At 32.3% G+C, this 16,470-nt stretch overlaps 2 protein-coding genes across 2 annotated transcripts; both read left to right on the top strand.

Moving 5' to 3' along the window:
- Positions 1-434: 434 nt before the first annotated feature.
- LOC119833285 (TIP41-like protein) lies at positions 435-5,088 on the top strand. The gene is made up of 6 exons (XM_038357266.1): positions 435-611; positions 696-853; positions 1,171-1,350; positions 2,167-2,380; positions 3,394-3,552; positions 4,905-5,088. Exons 1-6 carry the CDS (start codon positions 576-578, stop codon positions 5,007-5,009), a joined length of 852 nt encoding a protein of 283 aa, XP_038213194.1. The 5' UTR covers positions 435-575; the 3' UTR covers positions 5,010-5,088.
- A 737-nt stretch (positions 5,089-5,825) lies between these two features.
- LOC119833358 lies at positions 5,826-16,100 on the top strand. Its single transcript, XM_038357346.1, has 10 exons — positions 5,826-5,856; positions 6,686-6,902; positions 8,345-8,475; positions 8,680-8,934; positions 9,676-9,841; positions 10,412-10,578; positions 11,564-11,744; positions 12,346-12,654; positions 14,813-14,985; positions 15,838-16,100. The coding sequence occupies exons 1-10, from the start codon at positions 5,826-5,828 to the stop codon at positions 16,098-16,100; spliced, it is 1,893 nt and encodes a 630-aa protein (XP_038213274.1).
- Positions 16,101-16,470: the final 370 nt, after the last annotated feature.

Below are 16,470 nucleotides of genomic sequence, written 5' to 3'. Positions count from 1 at the left end.
ACATGATACCTAGTATTTTTTTTTAGACTCGCCAGTTTTAAATTTATAGTATTGGAAGTTTTTTGTTGCCAAAAGTTATCAGAATTACCTTCAAAAAAAAACTACTTGCATCTTACGCGACGGGTCAAAACTTACGAAAAATTATGGAGGAAGCTTGAAAGTGCCCAATTTTTAAAATTAAAAAAACAGATTTTTACGGATACTTCATACAGACGGTTCTCCTCATCTCTATAGTATAGTATTGTGTTATCTTTGCCTCTACCTTCCATGTGAAAAAATATGTAAGGAAAATGATCTAACAACAATACGGCACAGAATCATGTCATAAAAGATATCATAGAAGGACGCAGTACCAATCAGCGGATTTTTTTTCAATGCTTGGCCGACACTTAGCTTTTTGTTATCTGTTAACTCAAAACTGTAGTTGTCAAATGTCAAACAATTTACAAACAATTGTCACAATTCTGAATTCGTTTAACAATTTTCTTGTAATTGTACTTTTTTTGTAATAACTTCAAGACTTAAGACTATATTGTATGGTCATACGGAAATTATTTTCATGAGATACCAGTATTATGGATTCATACGTCCCGAATTTATTTACAGCTGAGGTAACTAGCGATTGCGAGTCAAAAAATTTGAAGCATAATATAGAAGCTATGCATAATACTTACATGTATACTTAATTATTTCAGGAAAGCCGGGTAGACTCAGGACGATACACTACCAATTCGAAATCAATAGAGTTTGGTCCATGGCATATTTCTTTTGACATAAGTTGCATTTTACCCAGTGTATGCTCTACGAAAATTGTTTGTGAACGAGATGATGATCAATTTTGCCAGTTTTGTGTGTAAGTACTTACTCTTTACTTAAGTTGACGAGAAATATTTCGTCAAGTTACAAAAATTTCGTTATTGTCTTATATAATGCTAGATATTGTAAATTACTTCAGTGAAGTAAAAAGCAGTTAAAAATATGATGTGTTATGTCTCAAAACGTTCCATAAGTACTTAGCTTTCACAATATATTCTTTTATCTATGTAAGTGAAAATAGGATATATCATAACATTTTATAATGAAAAGTAAAATTTGTCATGTTTATGAAGTTGTATAAATTCTCATTAGTGTAAACATAATTAACTTCCTATTATGTTTCTCCATTATCAGATACTGCAGAGAATTGGATCTTCCACATTTTCCTGATATGGTGTTTCCCAAAAATATTTTGATGCTCGAACACAGATCAGGTGCTAAAATAGAATTTAATCCACTTGATGCCCTGAAAAGAGTATCTTCAAGAATGGAAGCCATTGAAGTGGCTTGCGCTGAAGCATGGCAAGAGTCTCGGTGAGAAATCTTAAATATTATTCTAGTTACTTCTCATGCATAAAATATTATGCTATTAAAGCTTATTTTCAGAGGCAAACTTCTTAGGGGTCGTCCATTAATCACGTGAGGTTCGAAAGGGGAGGAGGGGTCGGAGAAAATCACGAAATATCATAAGGGGGTAGGGGTGTGCAGTAAGATATCACATGCATTTATTTTTTTGTCAAACGCGCGATTTTGAAACCGAAAAGCGGCGTGTAGTGCGGGTTTGACTAATAGACATTTGAGTAATAGACATATATTTTTCGCATGATTACACTATTCCTTAAAATATTATTTTTATGACAGTCAGAAACAACCTGTAACCTTTCTGACTACACATTATTATCATGGTCCTTAATTTTCTACAATAATTAGATTTGTTTATACCTATATTTGAAGATAATGTTTTAAATTTTTTAAGATTCTTATAGGTACTAAAAAATACACGTGTTTTTGGTTGAGGGGGAGGTGAGGTAGTCTTAAACCTCACCACGTATCATCAAGGGGGAGGAGGGGGGGTTATAAAATGCTGAAAAAAACATCATGTGATTAATGGACGGCCCCTTAAGGGTAAACTGCTATGTTACACTTCTTGGATTTGCATTTATTTTTATCTAAAAAAGTGCAAACTGACAACATTTTTAGACACAATAAATAGAACAGAAAAAAATTATACATTTGTTTCATAAACTGACCATAATGATTAGTATTCCTAAAATTTTTCAATATCAAATTATTGATTGTATTCCATTAAGTTCTAAATATTGGCTTCTTATAATTTTGTGTAATTTTCAGTCCAGATGCTGAGAAACAGAAAAAATCATTTGACTGGACTTTTTCTACAGATTACAAAGGTACTTTATCTGGAAATGTCACTGTGCAGGACACAGATGAAACTATAAACTTTGAATTGTTAAAACAGAAGGAACAAATTTTGTTTTACCATGATCTTACATTGTTTGAAGATGAGCTGCATGATCATGGAATATCGAAATTGTCTGTTAAAATAGTAAGCCTGATCCTTAATTTATTTTACTAAATATATAATAATTCTATATTATTACACTAGATACTACAGTTCAATAAATATGTTGTGGATAACACATAAGTAACAATATGAAAAATATTAAAAATAGAGAAAATTTGGTCATTTAAGGCACTTCTAACAATGACTGGAACCTTTATATTTCATAATACCTGCCTGACTCCTCACAACTCATGATGCAGTCCTTGCAAATTTATAATGAAACAGCCACATTGATTTCATTATTATTTGTTTTAATTATTTAAATAATGTTTTATATTGGTTGATATAGTTTTCAATTATCTCAATAGGTGGAGTGGGGTGCCCCATTGGCATATAAAACTGAAAGAGTAGATTAAATTCAATTTCTAATTATTAATCACAATGGACCTAGGCACTTCTTTCAGCAAATTTATCTTCATAGTTTAAGATTATGCCTACCACACTCTGCATAATAAATATATAGCTTACTAGCTTTCCGCCCGCGGCTTCGCCGACTCGACTCGACATTTAGGAGTAGCCTAAACTTAAAATCTTACATGATTTTATGTTTGACAATAAGGAACTTCCATACAAACTTTCAACCCCTTACATTTTTATTTTGCATTAAAAAGGATGGTATGTATGTCCTTTCCCAAATTAAGCTCCATCTTCATACCAAATCTCATCAAAATCGGTTTGACAGTAACAAACTTCATCCCCTATTTCAACCCCTTCAACCTTTTTTTCGCGATCAAGTTCCATTCTATCTTCATACCAAATTTCATCAAAATCGGTTCAGTGGTTTAGGCGTGAAAGCGTAACAGACAGACAGAGTTCCTTTCGCATTTATAAATTAGTAGGGAGTAGGGATATCACTCAGTGAAGTTAAAGCTTTCTAATGGTGAAAGTATTTTTAAAATCAGTTCAGCAGTTTTTATGTAAAAATAATACAAATATACTTAATTACACATCTTTTCCATATTATGAGTATATACATAAATTCCTTAAAATTACAGAGGGTTATGCCGTCATATTGGTATGTGCTTCTACGCTACTTTCTGAGAGTGGATGATGTGCTTGTGAGATCTCATGAAACCAGAATGTTCCATCTGTTAAACACAGATTATGTATTAAGGGAGTTTACCGCTAAGGAAGCAAGAGCACAAGATTTAAATGTAAGTAAATGTAAATTAAATTTTTTATATTGGAAAAATTTGTACAGACTACAAAATAATTCCTATTTATGAATTTTTTACTTGTTTTAAACATAAAACCATTTGATTAAATTTTTGCCATTAATATCCTTTTACAATTTAATCTCAAAGTATTTAATCTTTTAAATTTGGGCAAGGCCGTTTACTTGCTTTTGTCAACCATATTATAATATTTTTTGCAGTCACAACTTTAATTGACTTAAAGTTATTCTGTTCTTTTTGCAACATATGAAGTGTTTTTCCTATAGTCCTCAATTTATATTAATCCTCAATGGTTCACTCTTAGAAATTAAAATCTGTGAGACAGTCTCCCCGTGACCACGCTCGCTGTAAAGTGTTCGAAACGTCGGGTTAATAATATAATGAATAAAACGCGTTTAAAATCCGTTAACAAGTTTTTAATTTCTAATGTATAATACTCACGTAAAATCAAACACAAGAAAATACTATGGTTCACTCTTGTCATCATCATCAGACCATATATGTTCCTACTGCTGGGACACAGGCCTCCTATGAGAGTTCAGGCCATAATCCATCACGCTGGCCAAGTGCAGTTTGGCAGATGTCACATGTCGTCGAACTTTTGATTCTTGGACATGCCGGTTTCCTCACTATGTTTTCCTTCACCGTTTTTAAGCAGTAGTGACTATCCACATATGCAGATAAATTGAAAAATTTATTTATTTCCTGCACGCTCGCCCTGCCTAGTCGAGGACTTATCGATTTTGAAGACTTAGGTTCTCACCACTGAGCCACCACTGCTTTTTCACACTCTCACTTTTTACTCACACTATATTATCTGCATGTCATTATCAATTTTGATGTTAAATGAACAATTTGCAATTGATTTTATATAGAAGCACTTTTGAACTGTCATAACGTAGGTTTAACATTTTCCGATTACAATATTATAAATGTGAAAGTTTGTTTGTTTGAATGTTGGTCCGTCAATCACACTAAAATGACTGAACGGATTTTGATAAAATTTGCAAAACAGTCAGGTTATGAGCCGACTTGGGTGATAGGATACTTTTTCTAGATGTCAATCGTGACATCTATTAAATTATTCCGAATTTAACACGTGTGAAGCCGCGGGCAAAAGCTAGTATCATATAAAATCATTTAACAACGTAAAAGGAAATGGGATAAGTTTTTGGAGGGAAGGATTGTATACATGTGACATTTGTTCCCTCCATTTTCATCGAACAACCCTAAGTCGACACGTTAAATGTAACGTAGTTGTGTGGGTGTGTCAGAATAATTGATTAATTATGCTTAATATCATGTTATAATTAATAAACACATCTTTTCAGATTCCAACCGTCTGTATGAAAGAAGCAGATGATGTTATACCCCATTTGCCTGTGAAAGAAAAAGTAACAGATAAACTGGTTGTGAATATAAATATCAATAAATAAATTTTGATCTCAATTAAATTTAAGTAATGTGTTGTAAATGTGTAATAATAATTTTTCTATATAAAATGGTATATGTATATTTTGGTGTTTGCTTTACATTTTTCTATTTATTCAGCAAGTTAAAAATAAGTGCTTACAATTTTTTTTTTGTAATATACATTCATATTAGTGTTTCATTCATTCAAATTGTCATATTATTCATAATAGTGCCTTAAAATTGTTTTTTTCAATGGAGATAATGAATTAACAAAAACGAAAAAATAAATAAATGAAAAAACAATTATTGACATAAAATAAAGTAATTACATCTTTTATACGACCCACTGACTACCGAACCAGTTAGGAACTGTTTCGGTGGCGTATCGTTAGTACAGCTTTATGACTTGCATATTCATCACAAGAAAACTGAACGGTAATATAATTTTATAAACTCATCGGGTTTGATAGTTGGCGCAAAGACAGGACAACACCTGTCGTCATATTTTAATTCAAAAATTTGTTTGTATTTCTTCCACTTTATCTTTAATGTTACAGCAGCAATTTAAATATTATTCTAATTAGTGTAGTCGGCCTATTCCCAAAGCCTAGACAGCGTATCTATCGCTAGATAATTGAGTAAGCAAGCGGTATCAGTAAGGTAATGAAAATTAAGATTATGAGCACTACTAGCAAAATGTGTATTAATAATAAAAAATAAACATTTGATAATTGTCCGATAATATTCATTGCAATTAATTACTTTATAAGCACAGCATATCCTTGCTTAATCGGATTCAGTGATAATATGTTCAGCAGTGCTATACATTAGAAAATACAATGTTTTGGATAAAAGTTCTAGTTTTGACTGGTAAGTTTTCTTATAGTTGTGTTATGGTTGCTTTAGGTTAGGATAGAATATAATTCTACTATATTTTATAATATTATAAATGCGAAAGTTTGTAAGGATGTGTGTGTTTGTTGCTCTTTCACGCAAAAACTACTGAACCGATTGCAATGAAATTTGGTACCTAGACAGCTGGACAACTGGAATAACATATAGGCATCTTTCTATCCCGATATTCCTACGAGATAAGGACTAACGCGGGTGAAACCGCGCGGCGCAGTTAGTATCTAATATATCTTATCATAGATTATAAGTTATTATTTATGAGCGAAGTATCGACCCGCCGTTGATTGCGAAGCGCTCTCGCAGTCCTGTCTTACGCAGCAGGATGGAACACGGTCTGGTTTTAGTTGTAATAATCAGAAAAAACCCACGATTTCTTCCCCGGGAGCCGTGGGTATTCTACACAAAATTTATTCACTTAAAAAAGAGGAGTAAAAGGAAATTAATGTAAACGAAGCAAGCCTAAAAAAGTTAGTTTTTTAATTACATCGATTATTAAGCAAATTCTTTGTGTTGTGCAGTCACGGTGAAATCATAAAAATGTTGTGTTCCGTCATCTCAATTCTACTAATATTATAAATGCGAAAGTTTGTGAGGATGTGTGTGTTTGTTACTCTTTCACGCAAAAACTACTTAACCGATTGCAATGAAATTTGGTACGTAGACAGCTCGACAACTGGGATAACATATAGGCAACTTTTTATCCCGATATAATTATGGGATACGGACTTACGCGGGTGAAACCGCGGAGCGCAGCTAGTATTAAATATTGTTTTTCTTTTTGGAACAGGGTTGGTCCATGTGAGCCTTGCTATAAACAGTTTTAGTCTAAAGTTTGACGACGCGTTATTGGCACAACGAGGTTTAGGGTGGCCCCATAATCTTCAAGTAACAAAGGGTCATGAGGCTCTTATGAAATTATTAAAAACATTGGACAATGAACAGTCTTGCCATATAACTACCCCCACTGGAGAAAATTTCGATATATCCTCGCCAAATAATAACAGGTAGAATAGTATCTTAAATAACATATATATATTTTGTAAGACTAGGACTATTAATAAGAATCGGTCATGTGCGAGGTTTAATTCGTGGCACATTGACATAGGGTTCCGTCCAAATAAAAAAATAAACAAAAAGACGCCTCTCGATCGTTTTTTTTTCTATTTTTTTTTTAATTCTCATTTATAAAGCATTTAAATGCTATAAAAAATAAAAATACTAATCATTATAATGTAGGTCGTGATGTAGGTAGAGATATTGTATTAATGGTTTAAGACCAATACAATATATCTACGTGGTGTATATTGCCTAATGTTTCGGTGCTTTATTTTTGTTCAACACTAAGAAGTAAAGTGAAAAATGGTACAATATCGTTGTTAAAGGTTGGGAACCCTAACTGACCTCCAAATTCGCGTTTAGTCTCAGGTTGAAGTGTAATACAAACTTATGCTCAAAAGAAAATACAGTACCAGGTTTTATCCGCATACTTTCCGTTTCCGTTGAATTTCCGGGAATTAAACTATTCTATCTTCTTTTTAAGATCACAAACTATATTTGTAACAAATTTCGTTTAAATCGGTTTTGTAGATTTGGCGTGAATAGAAATGATTGTTTAATGTTTTATGCATATAGGTATATATCTAAATAAACTAATAGCAAATATTTGCTTATAACTTCAAAGTGAAATTCAGCGTGATTGTATCCAATTAATAACATAGAAACAAAGAAACACATCTTCGAACTACTTGTCGTTGATTGTCTAAGGACACTTGTGTAATGAGCAAATATCTTTGTTTATTGATAATTAATCAATTACATTATACATAAGATCATAATCTTGTGAATTAATTGTAGGTAGGTTATAACGCGAAAGAAGATAACAAATGATCGATTTATTAATAGTGATTTAGTAACAGTATTATATTATATATCTGTATTAATATACTAGTTTTAATTTAATATGCTGTTTGTTGTTATTATTTCGCATTATATTTGAGTTCATATCGTTACACTAAAGAAATTAAAAATTATTTTAGGAACAGCATTAGTTAATATCGCCTACAACATTGATTGCAATTGCAATAGAACATATTATTGTGGCATCAAACTTGGTTTGGATTTAAATTCGCAAAATATTCGCAAAAATAAAATCGCGCAAGAGACAATCTCTTTTAGGCGGGAAAGTGTGTTCAAAAACGTTTTCTGATCTGTATAATAAGTATTATTTATATGTTATATTGTATTGTGCGCCGTGGAGAATTTATTGCCATTATCATTTATTAAACAAAAATTCTACCCCTCATAGAAAGGCTCTCTCTATGCACTGATGCCTTTGCACAACTAACTACGTCATTACTGGTCTCTTATCGAAATTTCGCGAAGTGTTTCAATATGTCGTTAAGTAAAAATACTGGACTATAATTATGTAGGTATATTAATTTTTAAGGTTTGAACGTTGGGGAGACGAATGTAGTCTAAGAGTCAAAAATGTTACCCCAAGCGATGAAGGAAGATGGCGCCTTGTCGCTTCAGATGGCAAAGATAGCGTAGTAGGATGGATCGAGCTTCATGTTACGGGTAAATATTTGGGGTAGAGTTATTTTTTTAAATTATATAATATACGTTAATAAAATATGAACTTGATTATTTCTAAAGATAAAGGATACCTATTATGTGAACCTGAAATTCAATTTGTGGGTGGTGAGCAAAAAAGATTATCTAATAAAGCCAGATGAAATGAAAGATTTTTTATAAGGATAAATAGATTTAATTATATTTTAGAGGACACGTCGTCATACAGTGCACCTCCAATTGAACTATACGATGGAACCAGTGACGTGAAGGTAGATCTATCAAGTTTAAATAATTCCTACTGTTTGGTTGCGAAACCTTTTTCGGAGAGTGCCTTAGTACCAGGGCATTGCAGTGTTACACTTGATCGAACTACTAGAGCTGTTCAAGGAAACTGGGATGTACTTTTGGGACTACCTGGAATGGTCTCGGAACTGTCGATGAAGAGGCATGTTGTTGTCGAAGGTATGAATATTTAATTGAAATAAAAAAAACATCATACTAATATTATAAATGCTAAAGTTTGTAAGGATGTGTATGTTTGTTACTCTTTCACGCAAAATCTACTGAACCGATTGCAAAGAAATTTGGTACGTAGAAAGCTGGACAACGGGATTATTCCCGTTGTCCAGCTTTCTACGTTATCATATAGGCAACTTTTTATCCCGATATTCCTAGGGGATACGGAGTCACCCGGGTGAAACCGCGGGGCGCAGCTAATATTTATATATATTAAATGGATTATAATATGGGTAACATTGTATTGATTATTATTTGTTTGAATTATAGGGGCTCAAAAGTCATAATAAAATAAAGATTGTGAGTTTGCCTTCAATTGCTTTATGTAGGATAGTTAATGTAGTATTATTACAGTAAAATAGCGTCAACCAATTGACCTTTATTACACATTATCGTCATCAACTCGTATAATAGTATTTTTTCTTAGCAGAATCAAGTGATTAATTAGAAACGTTTTTATAAAAACTATAACTTCTATTTAGAATTTATTAAATCTTAAAATAAATAAATAAATCTTCATTTAAGTAGAGAGCGATAAACAATATATACCTAGTTAACCACCACTCGAATGAGGCTTTCGGTAATTACAATTTTCTGTAGCAATTAACTATAAAGGTACATGCAAAGGTCATAAAGATAACTTTTATACTAATAGAATAATATTCATAAAAGTTTTTTTTATCTTAGCGGAGCATTTGGACGTCGGTTACGTGCATGACAGCAGTTCTAATAAATTACATATATACTGTAATATTCTGCATACGAAGAAGAATATAACATTTTGTCGCTTTCAACGGACGTCGCAGACGTACGGTTATAATGTGATAGATGGATTGAGCGATGGAAGTCACAGGTAACTTTACAATTTCTGCTTCAATTCTAAGCTGTTGTAAAAGTTCATTATATTCTTGGGATAAAACATCTCAATCAACGTATTGATACTGTTTATTTAGTAATAATTGAAATCTCTTGAGGAACTAGTAGTTATGGTGGAATATCTTATTACATCAGTGTAACAAATTTGCTTTTAATTTAGTGTTTAAAAAGTATTAATTGTGCAATTCTTGATAAATATTGCAGTATGAGATCTCTGGCAAATATTGCATTTCCTGTTAAATTTCTACGTAGATAGCTATGTATTTAATTAATTTTAAAAATGCATCTATCTAGACATTTATTGTATCTATAGGGAAAAATATACAGTGCTCTTTATACTTTTTCCTATTAAAGCTGTTCTGTTTGGTTTCGAGAAATTTTATTCAACTTATAATAATATATTTCCTCATAAAATAGTGTAGATGCCTGTTATTTTTTCCTTAGTACTTTGTATAGGTTATTTATTTTATGTGATATTAATAGGATAATCCCAGACAGTAAAAAGTTTAAGGCCCGCTTAGTTTATAATAATTTGAATTATGTTTAGCTATTACGGAAAAGGTTTCGCGTGGAAACAATGTGGCGTAACAGTTGAGAGACCAACCCAAAGTGATTATGGGACATGGCGGTGTACTCTTGGAGTTCGGATGTGGGTTGGAAATCGTATAGAGGAACAGCCACCTATGCAGGCATTGATTAGTGTTGCTCCTAAGGGTAAGTCTTTAGAGATTCTCCTACTTGGCCAAATATTATCTTTCTGTGGTTCAGCTGAAGTGCAGGCTGCAGGCGTGTTTAATGTCTCCAGTTATGTACAGCATCGTTCGCATATACTGAATAAAAAGTTGTATACGTCTATTTTGAATACTTGTTATGTACTGAGTCAAAAACAATCTATTTTAACATGGTGGTTGATGTCGGCGCGGAGGGTCACTGGACGATAAAAAAATGCCACTAGGACGTGTAGGATAAATTGTTTGGAAAGTCGAAGTGGTGTACAAGGATAGATAATAAAATTATAGATAAGGTACCCACATCGATTCTCATCTAGATCTTGCATTTTTTGTTTATGTTATAATCAGCTCATTATTGATATCAAAATTTTATGGAAACACCCAATTATGATAATGATGAAATGAGTCAATTTCTTATCACGTACTTGCACTTGATGCATTGACGTCAATCTTTATAAATAATGAAGAGTTTTCTCGTACCAAATATACAAGATGGAATTTACTAATATAAAGGAAACGGGCCATTTTTTGAACCATTTGTATACGAAGAGCAGTAAATAGTTTTAACAAACACTTTTCTTCCAGGCAATCTGGTAAAAATAAGTTTTTAGTTATTTGTCCATAATTAAAAGGCTTGATTTCAATGCTAGTATTGACATTACCGATCTTTCACAAGTGTTTGATTAAATCTCGTTTAAATTGGGTCAAAATCGAGTCGAAAGGAGTCGGTTACTGTTTGCAAACATTCTGGTGAAGCAAATCAAAGCGTGTTAACCTATGTTAAATATTTGTATGTATGTAACTTGGTTAAAACGTAGTTTCTAAATCATAAATTATCGGTCCAGTAGTTTTTGCTTTTAAGTTATCAAACAAAATACATAAAATTTAATTCCTATAATAATATTATTTTGATAAACTGTTGTTGGGTGAATTATTATCAATATTTCTATATTTATATAAATTTTTAGCATCGACACGTCGTAAGCGAGATACTAAACAGGGTGAAAGCAAGGCGGTGTTTGTCCAAGAAGATGGTTCTCTTAAGATAATGTGCCAAGCGGACATATCTCTGGTGTACTGTTGGTTCCAACATCCGAATGGCTCGCAATTTACACCCCTGCCACTTACTAGCGAAAGTCAAATGTTTTGGTAGGCATTTCGAAACTGTCTTATAAGTATCACATAATACATTCTTTGACAGGATTCTTGTGTGGACTCAAAATTATGATATTAACATGCTTTTCCAGTTTTTATATTAAATAATTCAAGGTTAATGTTACTTTAATCTTGAATCGATTTGAGAACAAATCTATTCTAATAATATCTTAAATTTATTTTTATTGCCTTTGTGTTTCATCATTTACACTTAAGTGTATAAAAATAGATCTAGTGTATTTTTATGTTATATGGGATGAAGCTGTCAGACGCGAATGGATAAACAAAATATAATAAACATCAATGAAGTGTTTTTAATATCTGATTTTATCCACAATCCTAAATTTAAATGGCAAGGATTCTGGACAAATCTTATAAAAATCGTAGTAGTCCACCACGGATAAAGCCGGTTTTTAGTTAACTTTTTAGGATTTATATACATATACAGCCTATAGTACTCTGGGATGACGATCCTTGTATATCCAATGGAGAAAAAACTTTTGAAATCTGTCTAGCAGTTTCTGAGAGCTTAATTAGTATAGAAGTACAGAATTTCAAAAAGAGTTCTAGTAGAATGGTATTTTATATCCTATAGGTATACAGGAGAAGGTACGTCAGCCGGTGAATGTGGTATCACCTTCAACCACGTAAGGGCAGAAGATTCTGGAACGTGGAGATGTCATATGGGTCCTAGAGGTCATTTAGGTGTCGAAATTACAGATGATGTAGAAGTCAGAGTCACAGGGCCACTTGCTGCCAATAGAAAAGAAATGAACGTGTCCATTGGTGAACCAGCGACTTTATACTGCCACACGTCCAATGGAAATAGGCCTTTAGCGTATTGCAGGTTTTTGTCGCCTACGTATGTGGGAATCAATATCGACTCATCTGTTACAGAACAAAAGTAAGTTTTTGAAAGTTCTACTACTTGTTAATGTATCTTTTGTAATTGTAATGTTAATAAATTTACACATACACACAAAATAATTCTTATAAATTATAACCATGATATAGATAAAACATGATATAATATTTTGTTAAATATAATCACAGAAGACAGCGATCATCAAATTGGATAAATACTCATTTAAAATATGTATTGTGTAATAAAATACAATTTAATTTCCATAAATATTTACATGCAATGAATAGAATGCATTTCGGTTTCATCCAGAATAATAAACAGAAAAAATCTCATAAAGTTCGGCAACACTGTGACAAGAAGGTGTTTAGTAAAGTGATTAGTGCAAACCTGGGCAACACTGGATATGGTGAAGGTGTAAACTGTGAACTTCACAAACTTTATAGATTGATAATGACGAGTAGGCCCCTACAACTGTGAGTTGTGATCAATATTAAAAAAAATTGGGCATTTATGATAGGAAGGATGAATTATACGTAACTAAAAAAAAAACTTTACAAACTGGCCTATGGGTGCTAAATAACCGATAGAAAACATCTATAGTAATGTTATAACGGTTTTCTATATTTTCGATACTCTAACTTGGAATAAAATAAATCTATAAGTACTCGACAAAAACAATGAAACGGCTTTTTCTATAGCCCTTTACACGTCTATTTTTTTAATTTCGGGGTCATTAGAAGAAAATAATAGCTGGTTAATATATTTTACGACTGACAGCGCCATGCCTGCGGGACACCTTTCGTGGCGAAGTTTCTACCCGTTAGATTATAACAAGATTAGAACCCATTTAAATTCAAAAAAGTTCACCATTTTTAAATGTTAACATTGAGATGATTATTTAATTGTTATGATTTTTAACGACTAATTTTACACGACTATTATATATACACTTAATATGAGTTTATATAAATACACTTAATATGAGTTTTTCAACATGTTTTATAAAAAAAAAAAATTCACGATTGGCTCATAAGAATATAAAAAGTACTATTTGATACAGCCATAATCCATTCCGTATCAAATGAATTGGAAATTTAATATTTTATTACGGACTTGATATACGTCATATCTCATGAAACAATAGCGGTTTCGCGGGTTTTCTTTCATGCATAAAACATCATAGAATGACAATAGCATGTTCAATAAGGTGACTATAGTTTGATTCCAAAACTGATAAACCATTTGCGCACACGATCGTGGTAGCGAATGTGTTAATGAGTAAGCGGAACTGTGGCACTAACCATGTAACTTTCCATAGAACAACTTACGTTTGTACGTATCTCTAATAAGATTTTAGAACCTCCATTTACTAAGATTAGCTACTAATTACCAAACTCATTCACTGTACTTAAAGCTTTATTTAGAATAGCTTTATTCACATTCTATTCTAATTATGTTGGTTGTGGCACCAATGAGTGTTAATATAACTATATTACTACTAACTAGTAACCTATCTAAATTAGATAAGTAATTGCTTTGAAAATTCATTAACGTAGACTCAAACATTACGCTATATTTTCCCTGTATTTCAATCTTACTTTATGATAATTAAGATAGACATTTGACCCGAGGGAAAAATCAAGTAGTGAAGAGATAATTACGACTATCTGAGGTTAAGATAGATAGCTAAGATAATGTTCCAAGAATTTCAAGTTTTGTTTACGATTAATTGATTTGTAATTCCCTTCAGCATAAATGAGAATAAAGCTGTTATTAATAATTATTAGTAATTATTAATTAACTATTATATCAATATCAAGATTCGATATCCATCCATTCGCATAAATATCCATCATGTATAAAACTATAAAGTAGACTCATGTCCTGACTAGCTTACGTTTTGGTTTAGACTTTTGACATATTGTCTTTTAAAAGAGAAAAGTTATAAAGACAGTCTTATATATCCAAGTCCCCATTAATAGAAGATTCTGGAAATTTTATAGGAAATATACATATGGTCATTTTGTATCAATTAGAAGAAATTTTATGCTAATTTTATGACAACGTAGCTCGTAATATTTTTGAACGCACAAACAGTGTTTAGGGATTCAGAGATAATCCAAGCATACTGAAGTAAAGTTGTAGAAAACTGTAAGCACAGAATGTGATATGAATGTTGAGTTCACGTTTGTTTTAGCGCCATTTTGGGCCGTTACTATTTCACACCGGGACGTAACCTTGACATTGGTGACTGTTCGTTGACGATAAGTTCAATTGAAGAACAGGATATAGGAGAATGGACTTGTGCTGCCATTGTTGATGACGAAATTATGGAGTCTCGGGATAAAATACGACTCTTTGTTGCAGAGGGTAAGTGCCTATAAATAATCTGTCATCATTAATATTCTTCAGCTTGTAAAATATCTTTTAAATTAGTTAAATAGTGAAGGTGGAAATAGACAAGAAGGCAACTAATAATCAAATAAGCAAATATCACATTTTTCGAGCCAGAGCGTTTGGATAGCGACGGCGATCGTTTCTTTAAATACCTCCTTTATTTTCAAAAATGTCCCAACCACATTTCCCCTTAAAATTGACTGGCATATATAAATGATAAAAGAAATATACGCGTCTTTAATCTATGAACAATTTTTAATTTTTTAATAATAATATCTACGTACATATTTTAACGCAGAGAGCCTAAAAGCCTTTTATTCAAATTAAGTGTCAGAAAGATTAATACCTATAGATTTCCATATTATCTTCATGTCAATCGGTGAGTGATCTACTATAACAAAAACTAGGTAATTATTTAGATGGATGAAACCTGAAATAAGAATCTAAGGCCGATTCGATGTCGACAAGCCACGCACTTGATTAATTGGGAACTAGTTTTTGTGTTAACTTGTAGACCACTAAATGATATATGATACAGTTGTATATAGTTAAACTGGTTTTATTTTCGATGTTTTATATAGAGTTAAGATTTTAAATTAACTAACATTGTGGTTTATATCAAACCTTAACTATTCATGTCAGCAAAGCAAATATACAAACATCAACACATAGCAGCAATGCTCTTTGCATAATAATTTAACTAATGTCCTTTCCTGTGGTCGCTGCCAGCAACTGTACTACATGAACTCTTTATTCTGATATACGTATTACGTTACTTTGTTCTATAGGCTTATAGAGGAAATTAAATTTACATTTATCTTTCAGCAATCGTAGCTCGACGCCAAGCCGGAGTCATAGGTTTCAGCGTCGGATTGGGTGTCCTCGTTGTTATATTTATTGGCTATGTGGTTTATAAACGTGGCCCTTCCTTGCCATTATTTAGGCGGCAACAAAATGCGCCACCATCAGAAGGTTTCTCTTTGTATGGTATGTCAACTAACCCCCCAAGTACGACTGGGAGTAGGTCCAGTCAAAGCAGTACGGAATCTGCATCCGTCGCACAATCAGCTCGGTCGCCAAAAACGTGAAGTTACTGTACGGTTAAATTTTAATTGATTGTCAATTACTATAGACTTAGGCAGTTGTTTGTAATCACAAATAATCATGTTAGGGGAGTAGTTAATAATATTCAAGTTTCGATATCATTCTCTTTATCGTTTTTCACTCCATTATACCTTATTTATTCACTTCATTATACATATACATATAGCTTTCCGCCCATGGCTTCGCCCGCTTAGTCTAAGAAAAATATGGACAGTCCCGCGGTTTCCGGTTTCGGGTTCCGCAAAGTTCCTTATATCTTATGTCTTATCTCCAAAGTATCTCTGTACAAATTTCATCCAAATAATTTCAGTAGTATAGGCGTAAAAAAGGCAGACATAGAGATATTGTAATATT

Source organism: Zerene cesonia, chromosome 17 (genome assembly GCF_012273895.1).
Source record: "Zerene cesonia ecotype Mississippi chromosome 17, Zerene_cesonia_1.1, whole genome shotgun sequence".
Lineage (NCBI taxonomy): Eukaryota > Metazoa > Arthropoda > Insecta > Lepidoptera > Pieridae > Zerene > Zerene cesonia.
The sequence above is the reverse complement of the archived record's forward strand: the minus strand, read 5'-3'. Positions and strand labels throughout refer to the sequence as shown.

Coding starts and splice junctions, on each gene's coding strand:
- LOC119833285 (XM_038357266.1), top strand. CDS start 576: ATGGATTCATACGTCCCGAATTTATTTACAGCTGAG. Junction 1,351..2,166: donor GAAGCATGGCAAGAGTCTCG/GTGAGAAATCTT, acceptor TGTAATTTTCAG/TCCAGATGCTGAGAAACAGA. Junction 3,553..4,904: donor CAAGAGCACAAGATTTAAAT/GTAAGTAAATGT, acceptor ACATCTTTTCAG/ATTCCAACCGTCTGTATGAA.
- LOC119833358 (XM_038357346.1), top strand. CDS start 5,826: ATGTTTTGGATAAAAGTTCTAGTTTTGACTG. Junction 11,745..12,345: donor AGCGAAAGTCAAATGTTTTG/GTAGGCATTTCG, acceptor TATATCCTATAG/GTATACAGGAGAAGGTACGT. Junction 12,655..14,812: donor TCATCTGTTACAGAACAAAA/GTAAGTTTTTGA, acceptor CGTTTGTTTTAG/CGCCATTTTGGGCCGTTACT.